This window comes from Arachis ipaensis, chromosome B2 (genome assembly GCF_059453495.1).
Source record: "Arachis ipaensis isolate K30076 ecotype BB chromosome B2, ASM5945349v1, whole genome shotgun sequence".
Classification (NCBI taxonomy): domain Eukaryota; kingdom Viridiplantae; phylum Streptophyta; class Magnoliopsida; order Fabales; family Fabaceae; genus Arachis; species Arachis ipaensis.
Window position 1 is genome coordinate 6,791,288 of NC_142437.1, and position 16,767 is coordinate 6,808,054.

The 16,767-nt window shown below is 29.9% G+C and overlaps 1 protein-coding gene across 1 annotated transcript; it reads right to left on the reverse strand.

Annotated features, from left to right (window-relative positions):
- Nucleotides 1-7,461: 7,461 nt before the first annotated feature.
- Nucleotides 7,462-13,384, reverse strand: LOC107628145 (protein DMR6-LIKE OXYGENASE 1-like). Its single transcript, XM_016330943.3, has 4 exons — nucleotides 13,026-13,384; nucleotides 11,999-12,246; nucleotides 9,969-10,290; nucleotides 7,462-7,958 (listed from the first exon to the last, which is right to left on the reverse strand). The coding sequence occupies exons 1-4, from the start codon at nucleotides 13,266-13,268 to the stop codon at nucleotides 7,713-7,715; spliced, it is 1,059 nt and encodes a 352-aa protein (XP_016186429.1). The 5' UTR covers nucleotides 13,269-13,384; the 3' UTR covers nucleotides 7,462-7,712.
- Between the last annotated feature and the right edge of the window lie 3,383 nt (nucleotides 13,385-16,767).

Consider the following 16,767-nt stretch of genomic DNA (forward strand, 5'->3'; position numbering starts at 1 on the left):
ATTGTTATTTTTACTCTTAAAATAAACATATTAAAAATTAATATGACTTATTTTCAGAATCTTTAATTAACTTATTGATTATTGACTCATATATAATAATAATAGTAATAATAGTAATAATAATAATAATAATAATAATAATAATAATACCTTAACACAATAAAATATAATATACATTATAGCAAATAATATAATATACTTAATTGCATTGACTATACATTGTTAGAGATATAATCATTAATGTTGCCTTCTCCCATCAGCTTAAACTTTTGGGATAAGTGGTTTCATAACATGGTATCAAAAGTTAGAACTATACTTCAATTTCAATGGCGAACAGCACAGCATCGACAGAAACTACATCACACCAATCACACCAATCAGCCATAGCCATGGTACCAAGCTTCACCTCTTCGCCAATCTCTATGAAGCTCGATGACGATAACTTCTTGCAATGGAAAGATCAAGCGGAGTCCACAATCGAAGGTCACAATCTGCTTCATCACATCACGGGAGAACAAATTCCTCAACAGCTTGATGGATCTAGATGCATAACACCAGAATTCGCGATCTGGAAAAGACAAGATGCGTTGTTGAAGTCTTGGCTCCTCGCTTCCATGACCAAGCCCTTCACAACTCGGATGGTAGGCTGTGTTTACTTTTACGAGGTCTGGAAAAGGTTAGATGACCATTTCTCTTCACAAATTAGAGCAAGAATTATTCAATTAAAGAACAAATTGAGTACGATCAAGATAGGAAATTCTGTCAGTGAGTATGTGTTAGCTTTAAAAGGACAATTGATGCCCTAGCCTCTGTAGGAGAACCAATGAGGGAGAGTGATCATGTTATTGCAATTTTGAATGGTCTGACTGAGGAATATGGCACTGTAATCACCTCTGTGGTTGCAAGACCAGTGAGCATCACTGTTGGAGAGCTAGAATCATTGTTGTTGACTCATGAAAGCATGCTTGAAAGGTTTAGAAAGTCAGACTCCTTTATACAAGCCAATGTAGCACAGAGCACACAAGGATACTCACAGAACTTTAACAACAGAGGTGGATTTCGAGGTGGCACTCGTGGTGGTGGCAGGAACATGAGAGGCGGCAGAAGCTTCTATAATGAAAGTGGACAGTAATTTGGTCCAAACAGTTACAATTCAAGAACTGATGGGAACAATGTTAGCAATGAAAATAGTAGACAATATTACAATTCAAGAACTCAAGGGGGAAACAATTCAAGATATGATGCTAGACCAGTTTGTTAAGTATGTGATAAACCTGGACACACTGCCAAGACGTGTTGGTATAGGTATGAGAAGAATGATGATTCAAGAACACAACACAATAGGTCAGGTGCACAGCCACTGCAAGAAATTCAAGCCAACTCCAGCAACCATATAAGACCAAAACTGGTATCCAGATTCGGGTGCCTCACACCACATGACATCAGACCAGCAAAACTTGAGTGAGAAAAGCAACTATAAAGGCACAGATCAAGTCATAGTTGGGAACGGATCAGGTTTGCACATTAACCTTGTTGGAAACTCTTATTTTAAAACTGATTTAAGTAACAAAAACTTCCTGCTGCACAAACTACTTCATGTCCCTAATATTACAAAGAATTTAGTAAGTGTGTACAAATTCTGTTGTGACAATGATGTTTACTTTGAATTTTACTCTAATGGCTACTGTGTAAAATCTCAGGCAACTAAACAGATTGTTATACATGGGGAGGTTGAACAGGGAATGTACAAGTTCCTCAACTTCACTCCATCAAGAAACTCAGCTGCGTTTGTCTCAACTGTCTCCACATCTGATAATAACCAATTTCTTCTTTGGCACAATAGACTAGGCCACCTTCCAATAATATTTTTACTGCTGTCTTAAAGTCCTGTAACATTGTTGCCTCTTTTAATAAAAGTCCTTGTGAGTCATGTTGTATTGGGAAGTCTTACTGCCTCCCTTATCCTCCTTCTAATATTGTCTATACTGCACCTTTACAGTTAGTCTACACAGATGTTTGGGGCCCTGCTCCTATTTCTGATTTGAATGGCAACTATTACTTTGTGAATTTCATTGATGCCTATAGTAGATATACCTGGCTCTATCTCATTAAAACTCGGTCTCAAGTTAAATAAGTTTTTAAATGTTTCCAACAAATGGTTGAATTGCAATTGAACACTAAGATTAAGATGCTTCAATCTGACAATGCTGCTGAATATGCAAGCTTAGCTAAAGATTTGCAGGCACAAGGAGTAATTCACAGGTTCTCCTGTCCCCATGAACACCAACAAAACGGCAGTGCTGAAAGGAAGCACAGACACGTAGTGGAGAAGGGCCTTGCAATACTTGTAGGTGCTGGAATGCCAACAAAATACTGGGGAGAAGCCTTTTCAACTGCAGTATACTTGATAAACAGGCTACCAAGTCAAGTGCTGCAAGGTCAATCACCCTTCAACAAGTTGTTTGCAAAATAGTTTGATTACACAAACCTCAAAGTGTTCGGCTGTCTGTGTTTTCCTCATTTGAGGCCTTACAACAAGCACAAATTGGACTTCAGATCAGCACCTTGTGTATTCCTAGGCTATAGCACAATTCATAAAGGCTTCAAATGCCTTACTAAACAAGAAAAAGTAGTGATCACAAGCAATGTGGTGTTTGATGAACACCAGTTTCCCTTAAAAAATGGACAGTTCAAACCCTCTCTGCCAGAAGAAGGAGGCTCCACACCCCAAACTCAGTCAGTTCCAATCATTCCTCTTCTAAGAACCCTTGCAGCTCCAACTTCAGCATCAACAGATAACCTACAAGAAAACACCAATGATACCTCACATACACCAACTCCTATTCAGCCCAGCTTCACCAACTCTCCTTCTCCACAACCACCAACCTCAACTCACTGCACTCAAAACTCAAATCCTAACCCATCATTCATAACAAACAAGCCACCCAATTCCACCTCCTTCTTTCCTATACCATCAGCACCATCAGCCACACCAGTCCCAATCCCTATCTCAGACCTTGAAACTGTTCTTCCTCTAGCAGAGGAACCCCTGCCTGCACCACAAAATGTTCATCCTATGGTCACAAGAAGTAAGAATGGAGTGTTTAAGCCTAGGGTCTTCTCTGCTCAACTTGAACCGAGATCAGTAAGAGATGCCTTAATAAATCCAGCCTGGAAGGCTGCCATGGATGCAGAGTATAATGCTCTTCTCCAAAATCACACTTGGAAGCTGGTTCCCTTACCAAAAGGAAGAGAAGCAGTAGGCAGTAGATGGGTGTTTCGTGTTAAGTATAACTCTGATGGCAGCCTCCAAAAATACAAAGCCAAGTTGGTGGCACAGGGCTTTTCACAAAGGCCAGGCTTCGATTTCACTGAGACATACAGCGCAGTTGTCAAACCCACCTCAATTCGAATTGTGCTTACCTTGGCCTTAAGTAGAAGTTGGACAATCAGACAACTGGACGTGAACAATGCATTCCTCCATGGTGATTTAACCGAGGATGTATACATGAGGCAACCAAGAGGCTATGAGCAAGGAGATGGTCAGCTAGTGTGCAAACTCACGAAGGCGCTCTAGGGCCTGAAGCAAGCACCAAGGGCCTGGTACCACAAGCTCTCTACTGCTCTGCAATACCTTGGATTTAGAGCCATAAAATTTGATGTCTCTGTTTTTGTGAGCTTCAAACAAAACTCTACAATGTTTGTGCTTGTATATGTGGATGATATAATAATCACAGGGGATTCAAAAGAGGCAATTGACCAAGTGATTTAGCAACTAAATCACAAATTTGCTCTCAAGAATTTGGGAGATTTACACTATTTTCTTGGAATTCAGGTAACCAAGACTGATATTGGTGGTCTAGTTCTATCCCAAGAAAGGTATGTTAAAGACTTACTAAAAAAGGCAGACATGGAGAACTGCAAACCTTGCCACACACCTCTTCCATCCTAAGTCAAACTCTTTGCCTTTGGTGGTTCAGTCTTTCACAATCTCAAGCTTTACAGGTCAGTTGTAGGGAGCCTACAGTACCTCACAGTCACTCGGCCGGAGCTATCTTATTGTGTTAGGAGACTCTCACAATTTATGCACACACCTCTGGATGAGCATTGGAAGTTGGTAAAGAAGGTACTAAGGTACATCAGTGGCATAGCAAGCTTCGGGTTACATCTACACAGAACAAGCCCTCACAATATTGCAGCATACAGTGACTCGGATTGGAGAGGTGATCCAGATGATAGAAAATCAACTGGAGGATTTTGTGCATTTCTTGGAAGAAATTTGGTGTCGTGGAGCTCAAAGAAACAAGGAGCTGTTGCAAGGTCCAGCACTAAAGTTGAATATAGGGCTATGGCTGACTTAGTTGCTGAGTTGATCTGGATAAAGAATTTCATGATTGAACTAAGAAGTCCACTTCAAGCATCTCCCTCAATATACTGTGACAACCTTAGTGCAGTATTGTTGGCGGCGAACCCAATCCTACACTCAAAGTCAAAGCATTTTGAGACGGACTTACACTTTGTTCGGAACTATGTTACTAAACAAGCTGTTCAAGTCACTCATGTTCCTGGAACTGTGCAGTTGGCTGATGTGCTAACAAAGTCACTGCCAGTGCTGCTTTTCTAGAGTCAAGAACAAAGCTAATGGTAGAAGACTTGGAACAATACAAATTTCTCTCTGTCAGATGCAAAGAAGAAGGTTCAAAGGGACAAGTGAACTCAGAACAATATGAGAAAGCAGAGGCCAAAAACAGCAGTAGTAACAGCAGGAGTCATAACGGCAAGATAACTAATGAGCCAAATGAATCTGTGAGCACTAGAAAGGAAGTTGAACAGCAGGGGTATGATAGAGTAAGCTAAGAGAAAGGGAGCTAGCTGGCTTTAGCCTTCTGTTAAGCTTAGCTCACACATACACACACAGTTAGTTGTTAGTTGTTAGCTTAGTTAGTTGTTAGCTTAGCAAGTTGATTCTGTTAGCTCAGTTTGTTAAGTTTGTTAAAACACGTGTGGTTTATAATGGGTAACAGCTGTGCTATAAGTCACACAACTGAACCCATGTGACTCACTTCTTCACTTTACCTTTTCAATCTTCAATACCAAAAGTGCAGAACAACTCTGCTTCTCATTCTTCCTTCACTTTGCAACTCCTTTCTTCCCTAATCTTCTTCTTTGAATCTGATACCATTTCATGGTATCAGAACTCTATGTCCGAAAGGTCAAGAGTTCGATCCTTAGTGAACCCCAAAAGTGAAAAAATAGCATAAGACAAATAAAAGAGAAAAAGAAGGCCTATGCAAAATCAAACGAACCCAAAGAGGCTCTTGTTTGAGGGGGAGTGTTAGAGATATAACCATTAATGTTGTCTTCTCCCATCAGCTTAAACTTTTGGGATGAGTGATTTCATAACATACATAAAATAAAAAACTCTTAAAATGATAGAGAGTAATTATTTAATTAATTACACAGATAAAATTAGTTATAAACCAGAAATTGACCGTATAAAAATAAGTTTAATCAACTTGCAAATAAAAAAATCAAAAAATCTAAAATTTAATTTTTGTTATCCTCTTTTCAAAAAAACTATAAGACAAATAAAAAAAACGTGTAAAAATTTAAACAAAATCAAAATGTTTATGTTTAAAAAAATATATTATATATATATATATATATATATATATATATATATATATATATATATATATAATATAGGAGCCTAAATCGACCCCTTCTTTTTTATTTGAAAATAAAAAAGAAGAAGTAAAGAAAGAAGAGGTACCCCCTTCCGGAGAGTGATACTTAAAGATGACTCCGTCAGAATTACCAAAATACGAAGTTCTCCCCTTTATTTTAGTGGGCGCCAGTCTTCTTCATCTGGCCGCATTGCATCAATATGAATTATTTTAATCCATATTGATGCAATGCGGCCAGATGAAGAAGACTGGTGCCCACTAAAATAAAGGGGAGTAAATGATGAACAAAGCATCGGTAGCGATCCTCTTGTCCTTATCCAGAATAAGGCTACATCAAATGGCTTAGAGAAAGGTCCATTTTTCTCGTTGTTCATATATAATTCACCTAGTTTCATCCACCTATATATGTCATTTTTGTGTGTGCTGGATATCTTATTTCGTTGGGATGTTACTTGATCAATATTTTTCTGTTTTGATAGAAGAAAGGTTAAAGCATCCCATACTCTCCACTCTTACTCGAATAGGGAGCTTTATTAATAGAAAGAGATTATTATTTTTTTTCTTTCTACGATATCTTCTAATTCGGCAGGCTAAAAACTAATCAATCGCGAATCAAAATTTTATTTAAGAGTTTATTGCTAGTCAATGAGCCGATGTATGCACAAATTAAAGTGAAATTCAACTCCCGACACTTGTTTAAACAGATTAGAAAGCTAATAACTACTACTTAATGTTGGTTTTCTTGCATTTCCAATAAAAAAAATCTTAAACCCATTAGTAGGCAAGTAACTACTACTTAATCATATCAAATCATCAAGAACACTAGACAAAATTTCTGAAATCTTTATTTCTTTCACCCAACACAATGTTTTTTTTTTTTTTTTTGGGTTGGTGTTATGCACCAATGAAAGGAATTGGAGCACTTACACATAGATGGATCAGTTATGTGGCCCAAATTAGGCCCATATATTTAGGCCGGGTTCACATTAATCCAAAAATTGAAGAACCTACCATTGCCCATGAAACAAAAAGTACGTATTTTTTTTTATATAAATTATAACAATATCTTGATATTTTTTTATATCGAAATATAAAGTAACTTATTTTAATATTTTTATTGCTCTTTTAATTACAAAAACAAATTTACATTTTTAATTATTAATCAATAATATATATTATTTTCAAATTCAAAAATCAAAAGTATGGAAAATTAAAAGAACAAAATCAAACAAAACGACACATACACATATTTAGAAGCGTTAGTCATGTACTCATGTCCACAAAAATATTTTTTATTTTTTTTTAAGACACAATAATTAATAATAAATGAGAAATTATATCATATCCATAATGTAATCAACAGAAATAAAAATATAGAGAAATCATCATATTTATTAATAGTCCATAATACATGCCATGTATAAGATGAATACATTTTCATCAACAAACATATGAAGAGATTATAAATCAACTACATTTCATTAAACTAATAAATAATCCTTTTTCACTACCCTTATTAGTTTATTTTATTTAGAGGTAGCTTTTTTTTTTTTTTTGGCTAGATTAGACAACCTCTGAGTTTACACATCACATCACAAATTCACACACAATATTTTAAAAAAATTTTATCCATCACTTAATTAGCATTGTCAAATTTTGAACTTAAATGCAATATACTAAGGATTCGTTTGGAAAGATTCAAAAGTTATTTTTTTGAGTTTTTGACTTATAAAAAATAGTAGTATTAATATCTGATTTAATTTTTAAAATTAAATTGTAATTTTTTAAAAAATTATTTAAATGCTTATAAAAAAATTAAAAAAAATAACTTATTTCATAATAAAAAAAATTTTATCATATTTTTTTTAAAATAAGTACTTTTAAAATTAAAAAACTAAAAACAAAATAACTTATTTATAAACTACTTTAAAAAAAATTTAATTAAACTATTTATTCAAATTCAACATAAAAAACATACTAATATACCATTTCAATTAGGTCTTAACTACAAGGCAGCTAGTTTAATTAAACCTTGAACAAATCCACACATGTCTCCTTTGAAAGTCCCCTGTTCCAGAACTTGTGATAATATTCAGCATATGTGAAATTTGTGTACTTGGGAGGATCATTATGTTGGTCTATGAGTTGAGGTGCTGGGCCCACCAAAGCTTCAGGTGATGGACAATAAAATGTTGGAATGGACATTCTTTCTTTTTCACAGTTTACCAGTGCTCTATGCAATACACTCTTGTATTTATCATTACTAATTACCTAAAAAAAATATGCAAAATTAATTCATATTTATGAATTATTGTAAAAAAATCTATATAAATAATAAGGAATGTTGCTTTGTATGATATTTGATCTCATCTAATACATTATGCCATAATAAGGAAGTTTTGTTTAATTTTTTATATGATAATGACATCTTAAAATTTTCTAATATATATATTACGACTGACAAAGAATAGGGTAGTGTAGGATTTGGATTCTACTATAATCCTACCTGCGGGTTAAAATTTTTTTTTTTAATTCTATCTTATTTTATTCGTGAGTTGAGAATCTCTCAACCCTAATCTTACCTGCACGCTAAAGTTCCAAACCCTACCCTATCTAACTCTATCCGCGAAAAAATAAAAAAATTTTAAATAAATATAAAATTCAATTATTCCAAATTTCATACATATTAGTAAAATAGAAAATAAAAAATTAAATTTAAATTAAAATTAAAAACAATAAAATCTTATAGAAATCTAACATAAAATTACAATAATATGATCATCAACTAGTTTAGTGGTTATTTTAAATTTCTGTAAGAGAAAGATTGTAAATTCAATACTCACTTTCTTCACTGCATAAATAACTTTTTCATATATATTATATAATATATTAGGGATGCGAGTAGAATAGGATAGGGTATACCCTGAACCCATACCCTACCCTACTCGTAGACAAACTCATACCACATCATACTCTATCCGCAGCGGATTGGATAGACAATCCTACTCGAACAGGTTAGTCCGAATTGAGTACCCGCTAGTAGGATATATATTACCAACCCTAATATATATCATCTCATTTTCCTTTATATCTTCTATATATTTGAAATGAATATATACACCAACACTATAAAAATTTTGGGTAAATTATAATTAAGTACATCATTTTATTTCTTTAAGCATAGGAATAAAAAATTGGAAGTTTGTGTAATTTTCTTTTCCAAAGGCAGTGCTTTAAAAATATTATTTTTAGTTTTATATGAGGTATCAAAAATTAATTAAGAATTATTTTTTCCCACACATTACTATTTATTTATTTATTTTTTGTATAATCCACAAAACGTTTTCGGATCTCATACAATTTGGCAATTCTGTAGTCTATAGTCAAAATAAGTAGTATTGGTGATTATTCATGTAATAGTTGTAAAAAATGTCAAAAATAACATATTTAAAATTATTTTCCATAACGATCATAATATTAATTATATTTCAAAATTTAAGAAATATAGTTGAGGCATCAAAGTGGTCATAACTATCCATTTATATCCACACTTTAATTATATACGTCACATCCTTTAAGAAAACAGTAATATTAGGTAAATAATAACATAAAGTTATTTTATTTAATTTAACATCAATAATTTTATAATGTAATATTTATAATTATATATTTATTATATTTAAAATTATTTTAATAATAATTAAAAAATACCAAATAAAAAGATTAATATAAAATAAGATAATTTTAGACTATTTTAAATTAACGAAAAATACAATACCTTATGTGTAAAAAGTATTTTCATAACTATTAAATTCTTATTTTATTTTTAAAAAAAGATAGTTGCTGTATATGGGAAAGCAATGCTACCTATTTATATTAATTACTAAACTGATTTTAAATTTTAAAATAAGATAAAATAATCAAAATTTCTAGATAATTTTATTAAAAAAAAATAAACATAACTAACTTAGAAAAAAAATAAACGTAACAAATTTTCTTTCTAAAAGAGAAAGATAAGAAAACAAATAAAAATAACATAAAAATTTAATAATAACTCATAACTCAATGAACTTATTTTGGACCCATTTTTAGATAGATTTCTATAATAGACTTAACACCCACCAATGAGTAGGTGAAGTTGGCAAACTTATTTATTAAATATTAAGCATCAAATTCTTTGCACTATAAAATTCATGAAATCAAAAAGTTGTATTTGGACAAACACACAAAAGGGTAGATATAGGAATTGAAGACTTGAATGCAAAGTTTAGAAATATGAACCTGAATTTGGTCACCAATGTTGACAATGAATGTGTTAGGGACATGTTTGACTGTGACCCAATGACCATCCTTGAGAACTTGCAAGCCAGGGACATGATTTTGGAGCAAAATGGTTATGGCATTTGGGTCAGCATGTGCTGGCAAACCATATGTTAGATCTGGCTCTGGACATGGAGGATAGTAGTTTATTGCCATGTGTTGTCCATGTTTTCCAAGTGCTTTTTCCATGTAATCTTTCTCCAATCCTAAGCTTTCAGATATGGCTTCAAGTAATTTCAATGATAATTTCCTCATGTGTTTGCTATACTCACCAACATCTTCTCTGTATTAAATGTTACACATTCAAATAATTTATTATTGAAATATTTATCAAACTTAATATTATCTTCAATCCCGCTACGTTACCAACAATATTTCTGCCAACTTTTGTCAACTCTTATTTATAACCGTGTTTAATGGAAGTGTCTTTGTGAATGTGTCTAATAAAAATATCTTTTTTATGGCTGTGTTCAATAGAAGTGTCTTTATAGATATATTTTTTGGATGTGTCTCTTTATATATATGTTTAAAATATAATAATTAATTATTATTGACAATAAGTTGGCAGATAATATATTGGTATCCTATACTTTTCTTATTATGTTTGGATACCGTCTGTCTCTGAAATAGAAATACAAAAACAAGTTTACTTCTGAAGATAATTAAAGATAAAAAATTTCTTCTATTGTTTGTATTTTTATTTTAGAGAACATCTTCAGCCTTCAATCTAAAGATGGAAAAAAATGTTAAAAGACAACCAATAATAGAATAAAGGTTTAACTATTCTCTTGGTTTTTATATTTTTATTAAATTTTTATAGTTTAAAAATTTGTAATTAATTTTTTATATTAAAAAGAATTTTAATAATGTCTTTTTATTTTTTTAAAATATAAATTATTTTTAAAATATTTATTTTTGTATTTGATGTAAGATGAAGTATAAACTATTCTAAAAGCTAAACAAATGTTTTAAAATAAATATTTTTTTCTGAAAAATAACTATTATTAAGAATCTAATCACAGATTTTTATCTAATATAATATCAGAATTCAATTACAATTTTTTAAACTACAAGGGTTTAATTAAAAGAAATTAGTAAAATTATAAAGACTAACAAAGTAATTAAACCTAGAATAAGTGTATAAAATTAAAATGAAATATCTAAGTTGATATACAAATATTATTTTCTTACACACAAGTATTTTGATTTTTCTTAATTATAGCTCTTTAAAGCAAGAAAAATTAATAACTTTATTAGGTTTGTTTTATTTATTCATGAGAATCATTCATATACTCATTATTCCAAAATTCAAACTCTTCATTTACTTTTTTTCTGTGCTTCTTTTTAACATTTTTTTTTTAATTTTTCAACTATGTGAGGTGTATATAATTTTTATTATATATTAATTGATAATTATTTATTTATTTTTATAATATTTCAACTCTCTCCTTTAACTATTTTTGTAGTGATAAAATTAATTTGATGGAAAAAATTATTTTTTTATATAATGTACATAAGAATTTTAAAAAAATGAGTACATTACTTGAGGGACAAGTAGCCCCCTCCCAAAAAAATGACAATTTATAAGATTGATGTGGGTAGAAAATGCATACATACACATAATATTACTATTACTATAATAATTACTAACAAACAAAATTTTGAGTTAAGTGATGGTTAAATAAAACAAGAGAAAGTCTAGGGGACAGCAACTTTTGTATTTTGTGACTAGCACTTAATCATGCATTAAAAGAAAAGTGAGTGATTTTCCACTATTTGATGTAATCTCACACCATTAAAAATACTATTAATAACCAATTAATGGTTATAAAACACAAAAATTACTGGCCCTAACACTCTTCATAAAACAATGTTCTTTTTTAAACATATATGTAAAGTTATTGTAACTATATATATACTTTATTTTAGTAAACTATTATATGAAATAATGAATTATCAATAAAATAAGTTATCTTTTTTTGCTTTAGAACCTGAAAGAAGGAGGGTTGGTAGGCCATTCTTGAATGTAATCTTCAAGAGGGTGGCAATGGAGCCTCAAAAAATCTCTCCAATTTGCAACTTTCTCAGTCTTAACATTAAAACTTGTTGAGAGTCTCGTTGTTTTTGAAGGATCATCTGAATAATTCTTCATCCTCTCACTCTCCGGCAAATCAAAGAATGCCTTTCCCACTTTCATCATCTTCCCAACAACATCCTCCGGAACCCCATGATTCACAATCTTAAGAAGAAGAGAAAGAAAAAAAAAGCATAGAAAGAAATAATATTGATTAATCAAAGATTAATAAATACAACACCTATGAAACTAATGATATATCATATATAAGTATATAACAATAATAATGGCTACTAAATTTTATATATCATTACAGACATAATTATTTATACATGTGATTTTTTTTTTCTATTCATGTAAATTTTTAGAATAAGTAATTCCGTGATATAGAATCAGAACTAGCATAACTAAAAAATTTTAGACAAAGAAAAAAAAAAGAAAATATGAAACAAATACACAATTAGTGTATTTTGGCTAAGTTGACACGTAAACACAAATAAAAATGTAAAAAATTATTGAAAAAATCTTCCAACAATATAATAATAGAATTGAATAATAATTTAAAGAGATTTAATTACTCTTTCAGTTTCTATAATTTAATTTCATCGAATTTTCAATTAGGTCCTATATATTTTTTCTTTTTAATTGGGTCCTTGTACCATATCAAATTTTATAACTAAATTTCTACCGTGAGAAAAATATTGAAATTAATAGAATATTCTGTTAAACTATTAGGAATATTCAGTCAAGTGTTAGGCATATTTGTTTTGTTTAAGAGAATATTCCGTTAATTCTAACATTTATTTATCACGGCAGGAACTTAATTACAAAATAAAAAAATATAGAGATTTAATTGAAAATTAAGTGAAATTATAGAGACTTGACGGAGTAATTAAACCTAACATAAACAAAGTTAAAATAAAAGGATTTGATATGAGTTTTACTTGGAAGAAGCCATAATCTTGACAAGCTTGGCCAATGTTGTGGATGATTTGAGAACGGTTGGAGGCATCATTATCTTCATCTAAACCTTGAAGATCAATGATGGGGATGGATTCATTGTTATCATTGGAGGATTGAAGGTTTTGAAGATTAGGACGGTCATTAAGGGGCCTAATGAAATTCAAAGGAATATGTTTCATGTTTGTGACTTGGTCAGCTAAGAGTAATGGCTTGGTGTTTGCCATTTAATTATTTGAAGAAGAAAAATTTATAATCAAATTGAACTTTGTATCAACAAAAGAAAAATATCTCTTATGTGATGGAGTTGAATGAATTTTGAATGATGATGAATATGGTTCTTAAATTTATATAGGGACAAGGAAGCAAATTATTATAAGGTAGCATATGGTGCAGTGGTATTCATTCATTTCATTGTTAATCTCAATAAGCTTACGTTGTAACCATGACTTCATTCATTGCTATCACCATGACGTAATATTGCTATATATATATATATATATATATATATATATATATATATATATCATCTTAGAATAATATATTTCAAGAGTATTGATATATCTATATTTGTCAATTAGATTTAGAGTAAGTATTTAAATTTGTTTCTAAAAAATTTTAGACCGAACACTTTATTTTTAAATAAATTTTCACTTTCTTTTTATAGATATTTTATAAGAGTAGTAAAGTATTATTTTTGTCCCTAATATTTGGGGTAAGTTTTAAAATTGTTTCTAACGTTTAAATCGTCCTATTTAAGTTTCTAATGTTTCAAAATTGACTCAATATTGTCTTACCGTTAGGGATCTGTTAACAGAATTGACGATGGGACAAAATTGAGATGATTTTGAAACATTAGGGACTTAAATATGACAAAAACGTTGGGGATAAAAACGATACATAGAAATAAATTTTAATTTTATCCTTCAATAATATCGATTTTTTACGGTACATAGTTATTCAATTATTTTTTAATCACATTTAAGTAAATTACACTTAATCACATTACTTTTATTCTAAATAAATTTACTTTTTTATAATTTTACTCTTAAAGATTTTTATTTATCATAAAACGTTTGTAGAATGACTAGAATCACATTATTTTATTGTATATGTATTATTTTTTTGGTGACTAGTAGAATGTTGATAGAGGCGGTGACTCAATTCAAAAGCTTTGTATCTGCAGCAACAACAATGGCTACAGAATTAACAGATCTAAAACCACAATGTTAATAGAGAAGGTGACTCGATTGAAAAGCTTCTTGCGACAACTATGGCAGCAACGACAGCAAAAACGGCAACTGCAACAGCAACTACACCGACGGTAAAAAACTTAAGGTTTTGTTATCATTTTCTTCTCTTCTCTCTGACTCAATCTCTCAGTTTTTTGAAAATTCAGAAAAAGAAGTTTTTTTAGTGAGATTTTAAATTTTAATTGAATTAACTATTAGGGAGAATTTTATAAATTGCTATAAATAAAGTATATTTTGAAAGTTTTTTAAAATTTTTATTAAAAAATTTTCTCAGCTAAATATAAATCTTGTAATCGAAAAAGTGGTGATATAATATATATACGTATTTTTTATTAAACTTATATCAATTTAATTGAATTTAATTACAAAATAACTTATGCGTATTACATCACTGTATTATTATAAAAGAGATTATTAAATGACTAATGATCCGTCTAAAAAACTTTTAAAGTTATTTTTTTTAACTTATAAAAAGTCACATTAATAGTGTTTATATATAATTTTAGTACAATTTTTTAGATATACTTTTAACTTCCCAAAAAGTTATTTTAGATCGATTTTTTTAAGAAGTTAAAAAATTTGACTTTTTTCCTTTTTAAAGTTATTTTATCACTTTTATTTAATACACAACTTTAAAACAAGTACTTTTATAATAACTTTTCAAATACAAAATAATTTATTTATAAGCTGCTATTAATAAAAATTTTTATATTTTAAACTCTTTTTTTAAAAAAAATTATTTAAAAAATTTATCTAAATTGGCCCTAAATAACCCTCGACTAAATACAGCTATTGAATCTTTGGCTTAATTATATATTATATTAATTAAAGGCCGGAGATAAATACGTATTTCATAACTAAAAATGAAATTTTAATTATTTTGAATTGATTATTAATAAAATTTAAAACGATTTTTTATACAAATGTATGTATACAAATTAAAATAGCACTTCAATAATTCAATTAATGTAGGCTTATTAAAAGAAACACTGAAAGGCTTTTCACAAGTTTCGAAGCAATTTATTTTTTTTCAGAAATGAATAATAAACCATAAATCCTGGCACACAAATTAATAATGGATGACCTCACATGCCTTTGTCACCTTTTATGTTGGTTTTGCGTCTTGCCTTCTTCATATTCATATATATTATTTCATAAATCCTTCACTTAATATATTACACATTATTATCTAATTGACAATTATTATGTCAATTATTATTTCATAAAAACTATTAATTTGTTTCACATTTGTATTATTTGATACACTACCACAAAAATAGTCACAATATTTAGTTTAGCAGCAGTTATACTAGTCGTTAACTACTAAATTATTTTTCTGACATCTTAAATGAGAGATTACAAATAGTCTAGAATTTGCTATAAACATTGAAAATGAATGTTTTCGATAAATTTGTGTTGAATATGTTATTTCAAAACAGTATATAGCAATAGATGATTATTTTGTGAACATTAAAAAAAAATATTACTGTACTTTTATGTATTTTTAAATACAGATTCTAAAATTAATATTTTAGTAGAGTATATTAAAATATTCGTCCAATTTTTACTGGAAGAGTATAGTCTTAGTATGATGCAATAAATAGTAGAGATATCTTAGTAAAAATTATTATAATCTTAGTATTTAATGGGAGAACTCTTCTTATTAACTTTGGTGTTAGACTTTGTATTAGGTGTGATATTTTAGTTCTTGTTAATTTTTTTAGATTAGTAGTGATATCTTATTATTGATCATTATCCTTGATGATAATATGAAGAAAATCATGACTGACGAATAGGCATTGTTTGTGTCTTTTCTCTTCACTTTGGGTAGAGTTTGTAATCCAACAATTAAAAAAAAGATGAAGGATATTCTACCAAGTACCACTAAATTGTGTAACAACAATTTGAAACCGCCACAATAGCTCTCCAAAATCACTGTAATCTATTGGCTGTGGTATAGTGATATATCAATCTCTTTAAAACAATTGTAATTTTTAATGAACAATTTTGAACATTAATTAACCCATGTATTAACATGCGTCTTTAGTTTATTATTTATTAAACCACTCTTCCACCTTAGCCCATGACAACAATAAAGACGTCTCACGACCCACAAATTAAATGATAATTTAGTCTTTATCTTATCTTATAATTATCTTTATCTTTATCTATATCTTATCTTTATCTACTTTTATCTTTCATAGGCCAATACTCTATATATACTTAATTTTACCTTCATAGTTTATAATTCATTCAATCAACAATCAATAAAATTTTTTCATCTTTTTCTTTCACAATTCTTTTATTTTCCTATTCTTTCACAATTTTATTATGGTATCAGAGCTCCTCTTGAGCTCTGCTGACATCCATGGATCAAGGAGAAAGGGCACACCAGCAACTTCATCCGGAGTCTCTTTTGGATCTTTCGCCAGCCCAACACTTTTCTTTCATGGCACTTCCTTTCAATGAAGAA

Coding starts and splice junctions, on each gene's coding strand:
- LOC107628145 (XM_016330943.3), bottom strand. CDS start 13,268: ATGGCAAACACCAAGCCATTACTCTTAGCTGACCAAGTCACAAACATG. Junction 12,247..13,025: donor AAGATTATGGCTTCTTCCAA/GTAAAACTCATA, acceptor CTTCTTCTTAAG/ATTGTGAATCATGGGGTTCC. Junction 7,959..9,968: donor ACATTGGTGACCAAATTCAG/GTTCATATTTCT, acceptor TATTTTTTTTAG/GTAATTAGTAATGATAAATA.